The sequence below is a fragment of the Triticum aestivum genome, chromosome 7A (assembly GCF_018294505.1).
Source record: "Triticum aestivum cultivar Chinese Spring chromosome 7A, IWGSC CS RefSeq v2.1, whole genome shotgun sequence".
Lineage (NCBI taxonomy): Eukaryota > Viridiplantae > Streptophyta > Magnoliopsida > Poales > Poaceae > Triticum > Triticum aestivum.
In genome coordinates, this window is record NC_057812.1 from 715,311,068 (window position 1) to 715,329,348 (window position 18,281).

At 44.4% G+C, this 18,281-nt stretch overlaps 3 protein-coding genes across 5 annotated transcripts; 1 reads left to right on the forward strand and 2 right to left on the reverse strand.

Annotated features, from left to right (window-relative positions):
- Window positions 1-3,906: 3,906 nt before the first annotated feature.
- Window positions 3,907-6,078, forward strand: LOC123153844 (putative F-box/LRR-repeat protein At5g54820). The gene is made up of 5 exons (XM_044572768.1): window positions 3,907-3,963; window positions 4,075-4,185; window positions 4,534-5,406; window positions 5,501-5,662; window positions 5,743-6,078. The coding sequence occupies exons 1-5, from the start codon at window positions 3,907-3,909 to the stop codon at window positions 6,076-6,078; spliced, it is 1,539 nt and encodes a 512-aa protein (XP_044428703.1).
- A 3,237-nt stretch (window positions 6,079-9,315) lies between these two features.
- LOC123149630 (receptor-like cytoplasmic kinase 176) lies at window positions 9,316-13,085 on the reverse strand. Its single transcript, XM_044569326.1, has 5 exons — window positions 12,750-13,085; window positions 12,461-12,596; window positions 12,194-12,336; window positions 11,979-12,102; window positions 9,316-11,256 (listed from the first exon to the last, which is right to left on the reverse strand). The coding sequence occupies exons 1-5, from the start codon at window positions 13,014-13,016 to the stop codon at window positions 10,850-10,852; spliced, it is 1,077 nt and encodes a 358-aa protein (XP_044425261.1). The 5' UTR covers window positions 13,017-13,085; the 3' UTR covers window positions 9,316-10,849.
- A 2,065-nt stretch (window positions 13,086-15,150) lies between these two features.
- LOC123149629 (pentatricopeptide repeat-containing protein At4g15720-like) lies at window positions 15,151-18,077 on the reverse strand. 3 transcript variants are annotated; one of them, XM_044569323.1, is made up of 3 exons: window positions 17,806-18,077; window positions 17,497-17,686; window positions 15,151-17,394 (listed from the first exon to the last, which is right to left on the reverse strand). In XM_044569323.1, exon 3 carries the CDS (start codon window positions 17,272-17,274, stop codon window positions 15,487-15,489), a length of 1,788 nt encoding a protein of 595 aa, XP_044425258.1. In that variant the 5' UTR covers window positions 17,275-17,394; window positions 17,497-17,686; window positions 17,806-18,077; the 3' UTR covers window positions 15,151-15,486. The 3 variants fall into 3 exon arrangements, with proteins under 3 accessions (XP_044425258.1, XP_044425260.1, XP_044425259.1); XM_044569325.1 differs by having other exon boundaries at window positions 17,480-17,686; XM_044569324.1 differs by lacking the exon at window positions 17,497-17,686.
- Between the last annotated feature and the right edge of the window lie 204 nt (window positions 18,078-18,281).

An 18,281-nucleotide genomic window follows, 5' to 3' on the forward strand; every position in this document is an offset into this window, starting at 1 on the left:
TGTCCATCTTTCCCTTTTCCCTTTACTCACAACTCGGCAATGGCGTCGTGCCGCTGTGCTACGCGCCATGCGGCTTAGTTGACTGAACCTGGGTACTAAATGGATTCCGTGAGGCTTGCTCGCCATCGACTGCTAAGAGCAACTCTAGCAGAATCCGCATCCCGCCGGCCCGCAAAACGCGTTTGCAGTTCGCGCAAAATTATTTTTACGGGCTGGTACATATGCAGACTCCAAATGGATCCATAAAAAATATATTCATGGAATATACCTTTTTACGGATCGGCTTTGCGGGGTCTGCTCTTCATCAGCCCGCAAATATCAAATCCAACATAATTCAACAATCGAAAACAAACTGAATTATTCAAATCAAACATAATACAATAATCATCCGCATTACAAATAATTATTCAAATCACCGTAGCAAACTTAAATAATGCAATACAAAATTAGTCATTGTCCAGCCCTTTGTCAATGGTGCTCAATGAGATCCTGCTGAAGTTGAAAGTGTGTGTCTGCATTTTCAATCTCTTTGCATGTCTAAAGAAAAGCTCTAATGCGGGTTGGGTGGTTTGACACAGCTACCCACATTGTCGTAAAAGAATTCTAAGTCCATTCCTCTCTCATCTTCAATAATCATATTGTGCAGGATAACACAGCATGTCATGATGTTCTTCAAGATTTTCTTATCCCAAAAACGAGCAAGACCACGGACAATGGCAAATCTAGATTGCAAAACACCGAATGCTCTTTCAATATCTTTTCGGGCTGCCTCTTGCACCCTTGCAAATTCACATTGTTTTTTTTTTGTTTTGGGTTCTTTGATACTTTTGACAAATATGCACCAAGAAGGATATATACCATCTGCAAGATAGTACCCCTTTGTGTATTCATGCCCATTGATAGTGTAGTTGCAGGCAGGAGCATCACCACTAGCAAGCCTGGCAAACAAATGAGATCGTTGCAACACATTGATATCATTGAGAGTGCTCGGCATACAAAAAAGCAATGCCAAATCCATAAATCCTCGGATGCTACGGCCTCTAGCACAATTGTTGCATCACGAGACTTGCCACAATACATTCCTTACCAAGCCTTGGGGTAATTTTTCCAAGTCCAATGCATACAATCGATACTACCTAGCATGCCAGGCCAACCTCTCCTCTCATTAGATGCCATCAATTTCTTTGTGTCATCTTCATTGGGTGCCGAAGATACTCAGGACCAAAGACACGGACGATCACTTTCGCAAATCTACGCACAGACTTAATTGTAGTATCTTCACCAATACGAAGATACTCATCGGCATAGTCAGCCGGAACGCCATATGCAATCACCCGCATAGCTGCGGAGATTTGTTTTTGATATGCACTAAATCCCTTTAAGCCCGCGGCATTCCTTCTTTGAGTAAAATACCGGCAATTTGCCTCGCAAGCTTCAACAAGTTTCACAAAGAGGGATCGGCGCATTCGGTACCTTCTCCGGAAGAGGTGCGGAGGATATGTAGGATTGTCCGTGAAATAGTCTTGCATCAACATCTCGTTCCCAAGATGGCGATTCCGAGGAATGCACAGACGCCCGACAGTCGATCCTCGCCTCCTCTTCCGGTGCTCGTCTTCATGCTCCTTCACGGCAAGCGCCATGACTAATGTTTGCTGCCGAAACGTCGCAAGCATGGTCTCAACATCCGAGTCGTCCGAATCGGATGAATCGGAGAGCAAGAATTTCTCACACGGGCTCAAATCCATCTACACGCACACCGGCGCGTCAATCAACAACACAACTCGCAAAAATCACTAAAAAGGGACTAACCGGTGGCGGCGGGGCGGCGGCGACGGGGGCGGCTCTTCTCGCCGAATCCGGGAGGGGGGCGGTGCAGCGGCTCGGCGCGGGAGGGTGTGGGGCGGCCCCGTGGCGCGATTCTGCCCGCAGATATGGCCGAAATCGCCGGCGGCGTGCGGGCGGAAGCAAGGGCGGGCGACGGCGGAAGGAGGGAGAAAAGAGCGCGGGGCTGAAATGTCCCTCCAGCCAACTGATTCTCTCTGATGCAGGGCATCGCAGCCGCGAGGGGAAACCCGCATTTTCTCGAGTTGGGGTCGGGATTTTGCCGCGCCCCTCAAAAAAATTTGCGGGCCGTGGCGGGATACAGGGTCTAGTCGGGCAGGTTTTCTGGCCCGTACCTGTATTTTGACAGTTATTTTGCGGGTCAGAAAAGGATACGGGATCTGCTAGAGTTGCTCTAACCAAGTACGGAACCGTTGTGGCATGTGGGTGCCGACCACCATCGCTGGGTTGCCGGTCGCGTCGTCCGCTACCCCGCTTGCCTCTCCATCCTGGCTGTCGCCTCGGCCATCATAGCCTGCTTCGGTAGCCGCTATGGTTCGTGCGTCGCGTGCACCTGTCAGTGGGCGTCTCCTGCGCGAACGAGCGACCTAGCCCGTACCCCGACAGCCTATGATTCCTTTTGGACCGGCCCATTTTGGACTCCTTCCCCACTGGTTTTGGGAAGGTTCTAGAACCTTTCCCTAACGGTTTTTTCGTTTTTCCCGACCTTTCTTTTCATTTTCTTTTACGCTATTTTTTCTATTTTCATTATTCTTTATTTTCTTATTTTTACTGTCTCTCTTATTTCTTATTCTCTATTATTATTCGTTTTGTGATCATCTTTTAAATTTGTGAACACATTTTCTCAAATGGTGAACACTTTTTGAAAATAATAAAAAAAATGAACTCTTGAATATTTTTTGAAATCATGAACATTTTTCAAATTAGTGAATGTTTACCACAAAATTGTGAATATTTTTTTAAATCATATACATGTTTTCAATTGACGAACATATCTTTAGAAATCACAAATTCACAAACATTTTTAGAAATTGTGAACATGTGTTTTAAGCCTCTGAACATTTTTTGGGTCTGCAAACATTTTTTGAATCGACGAAATTTTTTCAGAAATGGGGGAACAAATTTTGCAATTCACTTTTTTTGACAAACATCTTTCCAATGCATGAACAGTTTCTGAATACATGAATTGTTTTTGAATCAGCGAACATTTTCCCAATCAATGAAGATTTTTGTAATTCATGAACATTTTTTGAATTTTCTGAACATTTTTGAAAAATCATGAAAACATTTTAAATTTACAAACAATTGTGCAATTTCATCACATTTTTTGAAGACATGAATATTTTGAAAATTATGAACATTTTTTGAATATGCAAACAGTTTTTGAATCTGCGAATATTTTATGGTTTCTTGAATATTTCCAAAATGCACAATTTTTGAAAATTTTGGAATGTTTTGAAATCCCAATTTATTTAATTAACATAGACAAAAATAAAACCATACTAGAAAAAAGAAAAGGGAAAAAGAAAAGAGAAAAAAAAGAAACTGACAGCCGCACACATGGGCTGACCCAAAAACACGCGGTTGGGGAGCTAGGAGTGCGCGCTATGTCTCCTCCCAGTGCTCAGCACGCGGTATAAGAGATCCCCTGTCAGCATGGGCACATGGTGTGTGTTTTGTTTGATTCGTTTGTCAGCCGGCTGCTCATGGCCCAACATCAAGGACATCATCAGGCTTTTTCACTTTCCCTTTTTTGAGTGATTTTTTCACCTTCCCTTTTTCAAGCGATTTTCCCATCGGTCGGCGATACCTATGCATGCGTATACCTGTATATGTGCAGAAACATCACATGAATCAAGGTAGGGTGGCCACCCTACCTTGCCCTACAGAGAGCTACGCCAGTGGTGTAAACTTGAAATTGGCTGAAATCAAATAAAAAGGGCAAATCATCAATGTGCCAACAATGTGCCCACAAAGGTTTGTGCCCAAATGTAACCCCCCCACCCCCACCCAATGGAAAATGGGCTAAACTACCCCGGCCTTTCGTCAATGCGGAGGGTATCGATGGCCAGAACAGGAGAAGAGGAAGTAGTACCTCCTCCTCCCCCTCTAGATCTGCGGGTAAGCGGCGATATCATCCTCCACCTTATCCCTCCTCCGTAGGTGTTTCCGCTAGATCGATCGATTTGGAATCCCTTTCTCCATTGACCTCTGGATTGTCCTTCCTTGCAGCAACCCATGGAAGAGGCAGCGACGGGCAAGCTGCGTAGATCTGACCATTACCACCGCGTCACTGATACGCCCAGCTTGCCGCCGCCATTCCGGATGGAGGACCTTCCTATCGTAACCTCCATTCCATTTGTTTTGTATTTCATTTTTCCTTATACTGAAAGCAACCAAAATTAAGTATTTACTAAAATATCCCCATACATATATGCTTCATATTTTTTTGTGAGTGAGGCCCAATGTTTATGTTGTCTTGCATAATTTGGTTCCTCCTGAGTAGGGCATCAATTTGTTTTAAAATATTATTAAATGCTCGGTGAAACTACAAGAAAAATATATATATTTTGCATCTGCTCAAATTTCTCTTTCAAATATATGCACTTTCACCTCATTGTGTCTACCAATGGCAATTAGTTCTAGTCAAAATTCAACTCACCTGAACATTTTCATCATTTCTTGTTGTAGGAGATTCAACCTGTTATAATGTCACTGCTACCACTTAAAGAGGCTGTGAGGGCCAGCATTGTTTCAAAAGGTTGGAGAATGCTCTGGAGATTCCATAGTAACCTATGTTTTGACAGCCGCAATGATATGGATTCTGACACAGATGATGAGTTTACTCATCGGGATAGTACCAAAATAAAACAAGCAAAGTTCATTGAGACTGTAAATTGTGTTATTCAACATCATAGTGGGCTAGGAATCAATAAGTTCAGCATTAGGTGTGGCCTGCACAAAGAGGACTCTGAACATCTTAACAGATGGGTTAGCTTTGCTGCTTCATCAAAGGCAAAGATAATAGATTTTAATCTGAAGATAATTGATTGCCCGTTCGACATAGTTCATCACTTTCCTCTTGAGGTCTTAGATGCTCAAGGTAGCTCATTTGTGCAGTCATTGTTTCTTGTTGAAGTTGCTATAAGCCCACACTCGGGCATACGTGGCTTCATAGTACTCAGAAGACTTGTTCTAAAATATGTTGAGATATTTGGAGACTTCCCAGGCTTTTTAGCAAATTTGCTAGCACTCGAGGACCTAGAGATGATCAAGTGCTCCGGTGTAACAACTTTGAGCATACCACGCCAAGTTGATAAGCTCAAGCATTTGCTAGTTGATATAATGGATGTTGAGATGGTTGAGTTTCATGCTGGTGATCTAACTCATTTTGAGTACCAAGGGCCAGTGATCCCTATAGTGCATCATGGTTGCTCAAAATTAGAGAAGGCAACAATAATGTTTGAAGGTAGTAAAGGACTGAGCCATGTGTTCAATGATGTTCCAATCATTTTGGGAGTGAATACACTAAGTGTGCAAGCTCATGTACTTGCATATGAACAGGTTACCTGGTGTCTATTTATCTATTCTGGTTTGCTTACCTCATTGTTCTTGAAACTGTGTTCTAATATTATCGTATTTCCCTATCATGTTTCAGTTGGAGAAGGTGGCACCAAGACCACATGGCATGTTTATGCATTCGCGGCACATGACTTGCGGATTAACTATCATCTCTAGCGTACCAAAGGCTGACAATGGAGTTCTTCAGCTTGCTTGTTGTCTAAATCTCACACCACAACTGGAGACGTTGCACTTGGATGTGAGTGGCACTTTGTTGGTATAGTTAAGACCCGTACTTGGATTGTTTCTGACTGAGTGGTTGCTAACATCCAAATGCAGATGACGTATTCACACTGTAATGTTTCGGTGCCTGATGATTTCGTGGAGGAGGAAGGTCCCCACATGCATCGCCATGATCATCTCAGGAGTGTCGGCATCAGCGGGTTCCGATGTTACACGGCTCAGACGGCACTTGCGTATTGTCTCCTGGAAAATGCTTGTGTTCTTGAGCACATGAGATTACAACCCTGGATCGTGACCTGGATATGCCCTAATCCTGGCATGGAGAATATCGGCGTCGAAGGAAGATTTCTGCTGGGGGTTCGTGAATGGGCACGACTCACCTCTGAGCACTTCGGTAAGGCGATCACCGTCTTAGATGCCCCTTCAGAGTGAGTAAGCATGTATCATCTCCTCATCTGTGAACCACCAAACCATATTGTCATTCATCTTTAAGGTTAATGTTGGCTGGTGCAGCTTCTGTGCGCGCGCTTGTTTTCTACATTTCTTCGGGCTATAGCCGGTGTGTTGTGTTATTGGCTTGGATGGTTGGATGTTCTTATGTTGAACTGGCTACTTCCAGTAGATATCCATAAGTCATGACCAGCATAGTCTTTCTCTTACAAAATAGCAAAACTATCTCTAGGTTTGTATCTTCAGTGAAAATGGAATGTATCTTCTAAGTATGCGCTAGGCTGTCTTGGGCCATACAGAACATGTACACAAATTTTGTTGCATGTCATTTTACATGGCTGGCACCCCGCACCCGTATGAACATGCATGCTCTAAAACCGTGCTCGTTTGCTAGCCCAACCACAGATGAGCATGGTTTTCTATAGCATGTTGTAGGGGCGAAGAAAGGCTCCCGGAGGGGGGGTTTCACTGTAGCGGTTCAACATGGGCATAGATTTTCGGTTTGTTTGGGCGGAATGCCACCCAAGCACACAAATTGTCACCGAAAGTTGGAGATGGCATGTTCACCGCATCGACCTCGCCAGAAAGATGGTCAGGAGGAGAAGGGTTGAGGACTTGAGGATGCACATGCACGAGGAGAGGAACATAGAAGGTGTTTGATTGACAACCCGTAATGAAAACTTAAACACATGATCCGATAAAGATGGGTAAAACTCATTTTTTTTGTTTGGTTTCTGCAAGTACCGGTATCAACAAAACGAAGGATGAACAACCACCCTTCTCCATAAAAGAAAATTCAGAAGAAAAAAAAAGGATGTCAAAGGACGAATCCAAAACATGGATATTAAACTGAATAATGCGACAAAGGAAGACGAGGAATTTTCTTGCAAGCGCCATCGCCTGATCGTTGCCCAACCGTGGAACACAATGTGACCCGTCGAATCTGGGAAAGGTGACGTCGTCAACCAAGTCAGATTGTGCCTAGATGTGGCTGGATTGACCCAAGCACCACCACATGAGAATACAGCCACGGGTCTCGACCAAGATATGCTGTTATGCTATCTTGTTGAATATGGGCATCAGAGGAAGATTTTTACCGGAGGTCCATGAATCGGCACGGCTCACCTCGGAGCGCTTCGGTAAGGCGATCACTGTCTTAGATGCCCCTTCAGAATGAGTACGTGTATATCATTTTCCTCATATGTGTATCGTCAAATTATCATTTCATCACCTATGCCTTTTTAAGCTTGGAACGAGAGGTTATTTTGTGTGTAGTAGCATAAAAGCTCGAACAGAATCATGACTTTCTTTTTATTCATTTACCTTTGCTGACTCTTGTGAAAGAAGTAAAACTATCTGTCTCTCGGTTGGACATGAAATGTCTCTACAAAGCACACTTGATTGGCTTGCCTGAACATGTACGCAAAATTAAATTTACTTGGAGCGGTTTTTGGTACGTTTTACATGGCATGCGTGTACGTGTGTAATCATCCTAGGAAGCGAAGGTGAGTGTCACAACCTTCTTCTTCCTCCTCCAAAGTGGAGAGGAAGTGGAAGTGCAAAAAGGGAAAGAAGAATAGAAGGTCTAATAGGCAGAAAAGGAAGTGGAAGCTTGCTTGGCAGGGAGCTCACGGCGGTGTCAAGGTGCCATTGTCCAGCCACCAGTTCTTTTTCTACCTCTTTGGCCTTCTATTCTTCCCCAATCTCCTTCTCCCAGGCCGACGGTGGACGGCGGGCGTTGGAGAAGTTGCCGCTTGCCGCATGCAGCTGTTGGTTACCTGGTCACTACAAATGCTTTTACAACATGAGGTTCTAATCACGGTAGAGGAGACTAAAATCAATACAAGAAACTAAATTGGAAACGGAAAAGGTGAAAATTTAAGCAACTTAACAGTAGCTAAGCCCAATTTCCCCATCTGAAGTGTATAAACTGAACCATGCCGAAAAATCCCAGAGATTCTAATCCTGAAAATCATACAAGCCTCGGAGGAAAAATTTCCGATGATTCTTTCCAAACATACAAAGTTCTTTTAAAAACTTAAAAAGTCCCTTAGAATAAACAATTTATATTTACATACATGTTGATTGAATATTTCTTGGTTAGAGGTACAAGTCCTTTTAATATAAAAGCACAACCAACTAGACTCCATAACTCAACAACAGCGACTCAGAAACACATCAGTACAAGAAGAATAAACTTAGATGGCCATGAACAAACTAACTTTTTACTTTTATGTTGATGCATGTTATCAATAAGAAAAATAATAACCACCCTGATTTTTTAGATGTTCTGTCACGCTCTACCACCATTTTCCCTATGCTTCGACCTTCCATCAACAAGATTCCACTCGGAAACACATCGGTACAAGGACATCTCATCAAATTCATCATGGTGGCAATCTGCTCTTGGTTTCTAGCACACGAAGCTGGAGCACGTCAGCTGGGGCTAACTTCAGACTCTTACTTGCTCTTGCCATGCTTCGCTCGGAGGTCAGCAGTGGCGGCCTTGATGGTGCAGAACCTGGCAAGCAATGCATCCTTCTCGTTCCCGGCAATTCCATGGCGTCCCAAATGTATCTTTCTTGTTGAAACCAGTACAAGATACACAAGCCGGATGACGTAAAATCGAATACCACAAAAAAGTAAGTAGTTCCCCTGTTACAGGGTTTAAGAATGGTGTTCAGGCACACAGAGCTTCAACACACCTGACGGCGAGACACAGCAGAGCAGATCATGAGATGCATGATTTGGTATGAGACTATTTGACAACAACAGCAAGTGCATAACACAATGTGCTCCCAGGACTAAACATTTTGGTTGACTCTGCCATATTGGGGTAGGGTCAACCAGCATGCGAATTAAACTATAACCATTTTCACTCTTTGGAGTATGATGGCATCACACGGTGGCGAGCGCCCATCAGCCACCTGTACTACATACTAACTACGATGACTGCAGTAGCTGATAGCTGGCCTAACATGACTACCTTATACAAGCAGAAGCGCAGCAGTAACTAACTATTTTTAGTGTATAGGCCTCAAGTATGACATAAAAAGTGGACCACATACCAAATCCATCAAAAGAAGCAAGAACAATCTCTCCAGGCAATGAGCTGAAAACCTCTCGCCAGCCTTTTGAGTTAGCTGATGACCTTGTAAAGTAGTCACTGCACTCTTCACAAGTCCAAATAACAGTACACTTTTCTAAGCCTGCCATCAACAACAAAACTAATGTTTCGATCAAGATTATGTACATAAAAATTGTGTAAATTAGCTCAAGGAAAACAAAATTCAATATTCTCATTAAGAAAACTCAGAAAATGAGACATCTGAATTTGTTGGACCAATAAGCACAAGCTGCATAGAACATGTGGTGCTAGGTACCCCGAGATCGCTGATGAACAGTGTGACAGTACCTGCAAGGCACACTGTTTAGACTCCATGTTCATTCACATGAATCTTTATGCTCAAATGATATATGATGTACTCCCTCCGTTCCCAAATATAAGTCTTTCTAGAGATTCCAACAAGTGACTACATACGGAGCAAAATGAGTGAATCTACACTCTAAAATATGTCTACATACATCCGTATGTTGTAATCTATTTGAAATGTCTAAAAAGACTTATATTTAGGAACGGAGGGAGTATTTACCAGCTCGCGATTATATCAACATAATGTACATAGCAGTAAAACAAGCTTAAAAAGAAAGGTCATCGTTAGAAATAAATACATTCCACGGTGAAAATCCAGTCAAAATGCAAATATCCACAATCACGGGCCATTTTGATACGAATGCTTGGGATTCTACCTATATGACATAAGGATCGAACCAAGGCATCAAGCCATAGCTACGATTTAACAGAGCAAGAACACAAGTTACATAGCAGTATAGCACCAGGGATGGCAAACAACAGAACTAGTAAAAGGCATGTAAGTGCCATCATGGTTACAGGAAGGATTAAAGAGATTGTCCCTAATGATCATAAGATTTTCTAACTCAACTGAAAGTATGAAATACCCTTAAAGAATAACGATATACTAATCTATCTTTGAATTATGAAGTGCCAAAAGCCATAGACGACAATCCCAGTTCCTTAAACTCCACCACGTTAACCTTTTTTCAAGATGAGTTGAGTATCTTCTAAAAAGAATTAACATGATTGTTGGACTATGCCAAATCCATAGTGTGCAGCAAATGCGAACGTCCATGTCTGTGGAAAAAAAAATCTTGCTGCTGACTTACTTCTGGATTATGTCAAGATTTGTTATGCAACTCCAATATTATCCTTTGATTTTCCTGTGGGATGTAAATAACTATCAATTTTGAAACGGAAAAATTATTATGAGAGAAATGTTTCTAGCTGGTAGAATTTCAGCATTTCTTGGAGGAAACATGTACAAGATAACCAAACAGTTAGAAATATAGTACAGTTCAGTTCGGTAGTGGTTCAGTTCATAACTGATTACCATTTAACATCAGGTCTGATTACCATGCATCATTGATCAATCCATCCATGGAAGTAAAGACATTTTCTCATGCTATTTTTGAGCTCATTTCTACCGGGAAACCAGCGACACAGTGGAGTTGCCTCAAAACAGAAACTCAACCAGTCATCACCGTGCCCAAAGAAGCAAAAAAGAAAAGAAAAATGAAAACCCTGAATTTGCAAAAGCAAGAAGCACTAATAAATCATCTCTCGTTACAATGAATCCTTTATCAGTGCTCACCCGTGCAGCCGCCTTACCGCGGGCTACGGTTGCTGCTGCTGCTGCCGGCCACCACTACACATCCTGAAGAAGCCGCATGTGCCGCCGCCATTTGCCTTCCCCTGACCACTCGTCACGGTCTCCTTGTCGTCCTCGAGCTGCTCCAGCGCCACCACCACCTGCTCCATGCCCGGCCGGACTCTCGGGTGGATGGAGATGCACCGGAGCGCGAGTGCAGCAGCCTTCTGCGCGCCGCCAAGGGAGTACTGCCCGTCCAGCCGCGCGTCCAGGATGTGGGAGATGCGTCGCTTGCTCTTCAGGTACGGCCGCGCCCACTCCACCAGGTTGCGCTCGCTGGACGGACGGCTCCTGCTCAGGGCTCGCCGGCCGGATAGGATCTCCAGGAGCACCACACCAAAACTGTACACATCGCACTTCGTCGTCAGATGGCCTGTTAAAACAAAGATTCAGAAAGACCCAACTAGATACTCCTCCTTCCAAGGGTGCAGATTCCATAGGCGTCAAAATCATATTTGTTTTTTCAGATGCTGCAAAGGAACAGACAAATGATCCAGCTTGGATATAACCCAACATGGATTAGCATACGCATTAGCAATATTATATGGGGATTACACTACACAGCTCATCCCTACCTAGGAGGCTAGGAACAAACAACTAAACTAAAAGAACATGTACTGGCCGCCGTTGACCGGTTGGTACAAAGTACATGGATGCTTATCTAGCTGCAAGATTATGCAGGATTCTTTTATGGATCGATCCCCTGCTACTCCCTTACAATTAAAGTGGTGGTGATACTTAATCAATCTGGTTTAGTGCATGCGGTGAAGGGGTCCAGTTAGGCCTGTAACCATGACAAATTGGAGCAGTTGTGCTGCAACTAACTAATATGACCTCCTCAAGACCTCAGCGTCCAACCCAAGGATTTTAATAGTGTTCTTTGCTGCTTCTCACAGTGCTTCATGACGACATCAAAATTATCATACTGAAAGTTCAGGGCATTTCTAGTATCTCCCCAATGCTAAATATACTCAATAAATTGAAGGTTAGAACCATTTCAATGACGCCAAAGCATATTATGAATATAAATTTACGCTAATCCGGTCATGACTTTGAAGAACAAATTAAGCTATCTGTTCATTTGATGTAAAGTACCTGTATCCAGATATTCAGGGGCTGCATATCCATCTGTGCCCATGACCCTTGTAGAGACATGGCTCTCATCATCGTTTGGCCCATCCCTCGCCAACCCAAAATCAGACAACTTTGCGCTGTAGCTCTGCAATCCACCAGTCAACACAACTAGCATCAACAAGGTACTGAACAAATTGTTTTCTCAATCAAATTAGAAGGCAAAAACAGAAACATACCGAATCAAGGAGAACATTTGACGTCTTGAAATCGCGGTAGATGACGTTGGCCTTGTCGCTGTGGAGGAACGCAAGCCCCTTAGCTGCTCCAAGAGCAACATTCATCCTCACATTCCATGACAGTGAGTGGAAATTTAAGCTCCCTACGTCACCATTCAATCAAAGTTGTTATTATCCCACTAACCACTATTTCACCCAGTAGTAACTAAGCTGGGCCATGTTGACCGATCAACGGAAGGCTAGAAGAGAGTTAGAAATTGCATTTACTCCCGAAAAGATGGTTCTCCAAGCTTCCCTGTGGCATGAACTCGTAGACAAGTAGGTGCTGCACGTCTTCGAGGCAGTAGCCTAGGAGCTTCACCAGATTGGGATGCGACAATCTGCCAAGGTAATTCACTTCAGCCTGCATGGGATTCAGAAACAGATCCAGAAATTAAGAACATATCATTCGGTAATAATGTATCCAGAAATTTCATTGACATGTTGATTGTGGATGTACATACATGCAGAATTGAAGAGATGAAATGAATTGGGATGATTGGTGGTGAGTACTGACCAGCCATTCCCTGTGGCCCTGGATGCCTTTCTGGCTGAGCCTCTTAACGGCAACGGGCATGCCAGTGTCGCTGCTGGCCGGGGCGAAGGTGCTCTCCTCGACCCACCCTTTGTACACCACTCCAAAGCCGCCCTCACCGAGGATGCTGTCCCGCCGGAAATTCCTAGTGGCTGTCCTGAGCTCCTTGAAGGTGAAGCTCCTGATGTTGGCCGAGTGGAGGATCTCGCCCTCGCTCCTAGAGGTTGGCTTCGCGAAGCAGTTACTCATGGCTGGTGATATGCCAGATCAAACCAAACTCCACAAACCAGCAGATGGATTAGAATGAATGAATACAACTATCTGAGCACCTTAAGACTGATAGTTGACTACTGACTAGACATGCACAAACGAGATCCCAGCTGAGCTTAATTATTTACTCCTCAACAACTACCACCACTACTCTTATATTCAGGAATTAATGAGCACAGAAAGGAGAGGATTAATTAATTTAATCATGTTAAAGCAGCAGGCACCGGCCAGTACATTTGTAATGGATAAACATATGACGCTACAGCAGTACTACATTGTGTTCACACTTTTCATAGGCTCTTCACCTCTGTACCATACAGTAGTCCCATAAGTGAAGAGCCTCATCCATCTATCTCCTTTGTTAAACAACTAAGCAACCAATGACCTATCTGCAGTTCTGTTCTGCACTACACAAAAAGCAATCTGTGCATACATCCATATTATCTAGTTGACCTTTGTTAATTCTGGCACGTGTCTTTTCTTGGAAGCTTCTGCATCGTGGCTGGCTCCATTGCAACAAGTTATAGCTCTTTGGCGCATACATAGTACAATGTCCAAGTGGCACCAACATTGTGTTCAACATAGGCCGCAATGAAACGGAGTGATGGCCCAAGAACAGAAGAACCTATGCAAGAAAGGAGTCAACTGGCAGAGTTAAGCTCCCACACACCACAAAATAATGTTGTTGAATTTCAGCAATGCACACAACATCTTTCATGAACAATCACCAAAACAATATGGAAAGCCTAGGCTGCAAGGGAACATATTGGTTTATATAGCACTAGTATTAGAATAATCTTGGTTTCATCTAAATTTGTCTGCGTTTTCAGCAACTTTTGGCAACAAAAATAATTAAAAAAATCAAACTGATTTATTGGCAAAAGAAGTATCGCTTAACCAGTCAAACAAGATTTATTTCATGCAACAATATCTGCAGCTGTTGATGTGCATATTTAAAAGAATAAAAAGAGAAGTCTCACATGGGAACAGACATTTTAAGTACTATTTCTATCTATAGTTAAGTGTTTTTAGCCCCCCGCCCCTCTTTTATGGTCATATTCTTGGGAGGCATACCTCACTACTCGCTAGCAGTGTAGCACTATGGCAGCGAGTTCATTATGCGTATGACTGCAGTAACCGATAGCTCGACTAACATGACAGCCTTGTATGATGAGAGGCAGCAGTAATTAATTATTTTTAGTGTAGGCCTGAAGTATGACATAAAAGGGGATCACGTACGAATCCATCAAGAGAAGCGACAACAATCTCTCCAGGCAATAGGCTGAAAACCTCTCGCCAGCCTTTGAGTTAGCTGATGAGCTTGTAACATGGCCAGTACTCTTCACAACTCCAAATAAAAGTATTCTAGCTGCCACTTTCTCAGACATTTTGGTGGTCAGCTTCTTACCCCTGCCAGCAACCACATGAGGTCATTCTTTCAGACCGACAACAAAAACTAATATTTGATTGAGATTATGTTCATGCAAATTGTGTAACTAAGCTCAAGGAAAAAATTCAGTATTCCCATCGAAACAACTAATCACAAAATGAGACATCAGGATTAGTTGGACTAATCAGCACAAGCTACATAAAACATGCGGTGCTATGTGCCTCGAGTTCGCTGATGAACAATGTGACAATATGACATCATTCACAAGGCACAGGGCTCAGACTCCTTGTTCATTTGAATGAATCTTCATGCTCAAATGATATACGGTATATTTAGCACCTCAAGATTATATCAACATAACATACTTAGCAGTAAAGCAAGCTTAAAAACATCTATGCCGTCGTCACAAATAAACAGTAAATACACACCCCAGTCTAAACCTTAAAAAAATGCAGATATTCACAATCACGGGGCATTCAATGCGGGCATAAAGATCAAACCAAGGCATCAAGCCATAGCTATGATTCAACAGAGCATGACCAAAAAGCTACTTAGCACCAGGGATAGCAAACTACAGACCTAGAAAAAGGCATGTAAGTTCCTGCATGATTACATGAATAATTTAAAGAGATTGTCCCGACCTATCATAAGATTTGTAACTCAACTGAAATACTCTTAAAGAACAATAAGATACTCATGCTGGACACTGTACCAGGGTATGAATTATGAAGTGCCAAAAGCCAGAGACAATCCCAGTTCCTCACCACTTTAACCTTTTGGGTTTTGTAAGATGAGTTGCATATCTTCTAAAAAGAATTCAAATGATTTGTTGGAATAAGTCGGGCTCATATTGTGCAAATGTGATAAGTCTATGCCCATGGAGACTATGGTCAACAAAATCTTGCCGCTGACTCCCTTTGGAAGAATGTCAAGATTCGTTGTGCACTCGAACATTTTGACATTGTCCTTTGACTTTCTTGTGGAATACTCAAAGATTTGTTGTTTTCCCTCTGTATCACAATTCACAAAGTTGACAATCACTTTGCTTTCAGCCTTGAATCACCAGTAGTCATTGCAAGAACATGACCCCATCTTGAAGTGATGGAATCTATTCAGATCCCTCACAACAAACTCACGCTCCATAATGTCACTTATGAGCTTGAACGCGTCATGGCAGTCGCAGCACATCCTCAGGTTCTTCATCACCCTGATGGTCATCCCCTTGGGGGTAACCAGCAAACCAAACCCCAAAGCCAATAACTCGCTGTGCACTCCAACCATCTCGCCTTTCCCATCCTCTCCATCCTCTTCATGAGCATCAAAGACTCTGGTACTACCTAGTCCACCCTTGTAACCCTTCTCCCGCATCTTACCCTCTAACTCATCAAGCAACATCATCACTTCACCTGCCCTTGCACCGGCGGGTGATACCAATCCGGCGTAGAACACGTACGGTATGTCTTTTATCTCAATCCAGCTGCACCCAGGGTCTTTCTGTATGCCTCGTCGTCTCATGTTCGACCATACAGCAGCAGCATTGTCAGTCTGGCCGGCTGAAGTGTATGCATTTGACATCACTACCAGTGCACCTGCTACATCTTGGTTGAACTCTGACACTCTGTGGGCAGCCCTGGTGGCTAGATCTAAGCGCCTATGTGTCCGGCAAGCTGACAGCAATGAGCTCCACAGCATGAGGGCATCGCGGCCTTCAACCTGCGCTTCGTTGGCCAGCTCAAATGCCTCCTCAAGCCGTCCTGCTCGGCCGAGCATGTCAACCGCACATGTGTAGTGGCTGGCGCATGGATGGATGTCATATTTGCTCTGCATGGAGTGGAGGAGATGGAGGCCAGTGTCAACAAGACCTGAATGGCTGCAAGCATGCATGACGCCAAGCAGTGTAACACTGTTCGGTAGCACATCTCGATCGATCATCTCATTGAAAAAAGTGAGTGCGCACCTCCCAAGACCGTACTTTGCTGCTGCCACGATGATGGAGGTATAGCAGATGACCGATGGATGCTCAATCCTGTCAAATACCTTTCTTGAGTACTCGTAGAATCCACACTTGGAGTACATGTCAACCAAGCCTACAACAATCACGCCATTGCATCCATGCCCAAACCGAAGGACTGTCCCATGCACAGACTTGCCAACTCCAAGCCGCCCAACACCTGCACACGCATTCACAACACTTGACAGCATGAAGTGGTTGGGCGCCATGAAATTGCTTTTCGTTCTGAACTCGGCAAAAAGTTGGATGGCCTCACGCCCAAGCGCATTCTGCGCGTATACAGACAGCATCGAGCCCCATGAAACTGCATTCCTCGCCGGAGCAGCCATACCAATAAACACTGCACGTGCAGTCTCCACATCTCCGGCCTTGCCATACATGTCAATGAGCGCGGTGGCAACAACAGCATCAGACGCATAGCCCTCGACCTCAGCACGGGCATGCACTTTCCGCCCAAGTCCAGCATCAGCAAGGCGTGCGCACGCGCTAACGGCAGTTGAGAAGGTGAAGGCATTCGGTGGCACACCGCTGTGAGACATGTCACGGAGGAGGGAAACAGCAAGGCGAGGTCGGCCGGTGCTAGAGTACCCGGACATGAGGGCTGTCCAGGAGATGACGTCCCGCTCGGGCATTCCATCGAACAGGTCGTGAGCGCGGGCAGTGACGCCGCATCGGCAGTAAGCAGCGATGATGTGGTTGCAAGATGAGACAGCGGAGGCGGTGCCGACCTTGAGCAGCTTTGCGTGGGTGGCGGCTACAGACGCGTGGTCGGTGGCGCCGCGCAGTAGGTGGATTAACAGCGGCGTGACCGTGGCTGTGGTTGATGTCGCCGCCATGGGAGTGGATTGTCATCCGAAGGTCATTACGTTCCATTCTCCCAGAGAATCAGCCCACCACTAATACCTCCTCTTAATACCATATACGAATGTAGAATTTGGCACAACTGCTACTTCTGCCTGCAATTCCACACACACACACAAAAAAAAATGAGAAGAACTATTGAACATTCAATACAAATTGAACATTTGAGAACCAGATTACCCTTTAAGCAAAATCACCTATAATGCTAGCTAAGATGGTCCAAGGTTTCAGGCAGCCTCTCTCTTACATCAGAGTGCAACTGCAAACCTATAAAAATGAAACTTTCTAAATGACCACTAACATGATTAAGGATCCTGATCAGTTGAAGACGCATTTGTTTTCCCGACATTCGAAAGCCCACTATCCAATGTTTCTAATTTCATCAGCCTGCAAATTTACGATGCCGTGGTAAACTAATCTGGTTAGCAAGTCGCGGCAACACATGACACTGAGTTGATATGCACGAACTAGACAGACATGGAAATAGAATCGGAAAATCGAGTTACCAAGGTGAGCGGCGCGGGGTCGCTGGGCAGCTCCGTGGACAATCAATCCACCTCGGCCTGTCGGGTCCGCGCCGGATTGGGAGTGGACACGCCTCAATCCGTGGCCCGCTACCGCGAAGCGGAGGCCTGCTGTGGCTGGGGAGCGCCGGGGCCTGGACGACGGCAAGCGGCGCCTCCCCTTGGGACTCGACGAGCAGGCGATGGGGGCGGCGGCGCGTGGCGGCGGGAGGAGATAGTGGCAGGGGCGGATGGCTGCTACTGTCGTTCTTCGGTCGTCACCCCCGTTCAGGTAACGAACGGCCGTGATTGAACAAGGAGAAGAGACACGGATGGCCCAGATCAACTTAGTTACAGTGGAGCTTAATTTTCTGTTATTTATGTTGGAGGTAACTAGGAATTGTCCAGTCTAGATTTTTTTTATCCTTTTTGAGAATCTGTCCAGTCTAGACAGGGAGGAACAAGAGCATAGATGGATG

Coding starts and splice junctions, on each gene's coding strand:
- LOC123153844 (XM_044572768.1), top strand. CDS start 3,907: ATGGCCAGAACAGGAGAAGAGGAAGTAGTACCTCCTCCTCCCCCTCTA. Junction 3,964..4,074: donor CTCCCCCTCTAGATCTGCGG/GTAAGCGGCGAT, acceptor CCTTCCTTGCAG/CAACCCATGGAAGAGGCAGC. Junction 5,663..5,742: donor TGGAGACGTTGCACTTGGAT/GTGAGTGGCACT, acceptor ATCCAAATGCAG/ATGACGTATTCACACTGTAA.
- LOC123149630 (XM_044569326.1), bottom strand. CDS start 13,016: ATGAGTAACTGCTTCGCGAAGCCAACCTCTAGGAGCGAGGGCGAGATC. Junction 12,103..12,193: donor CAAATGTTCTCCTTGATTCG/GTATGTTTCTGT, acceptor GGTGGATTGCAG/AGCTACAGCGCAAAGTTGTC. Junction 11,257..11,978: donor CCCTGAATATCTGGATACAG/GTACTTTACATC, acceptor TTGTTTTAACAG/GCCATCTGACGACGAAGTGC.
- LOC123149629 (XM_044569324.1), bottom strand. CDS start 17,274: ATGGCGGCGACATCAACCACAGCCACGGTCACGCCGCTGTTAATCCAC.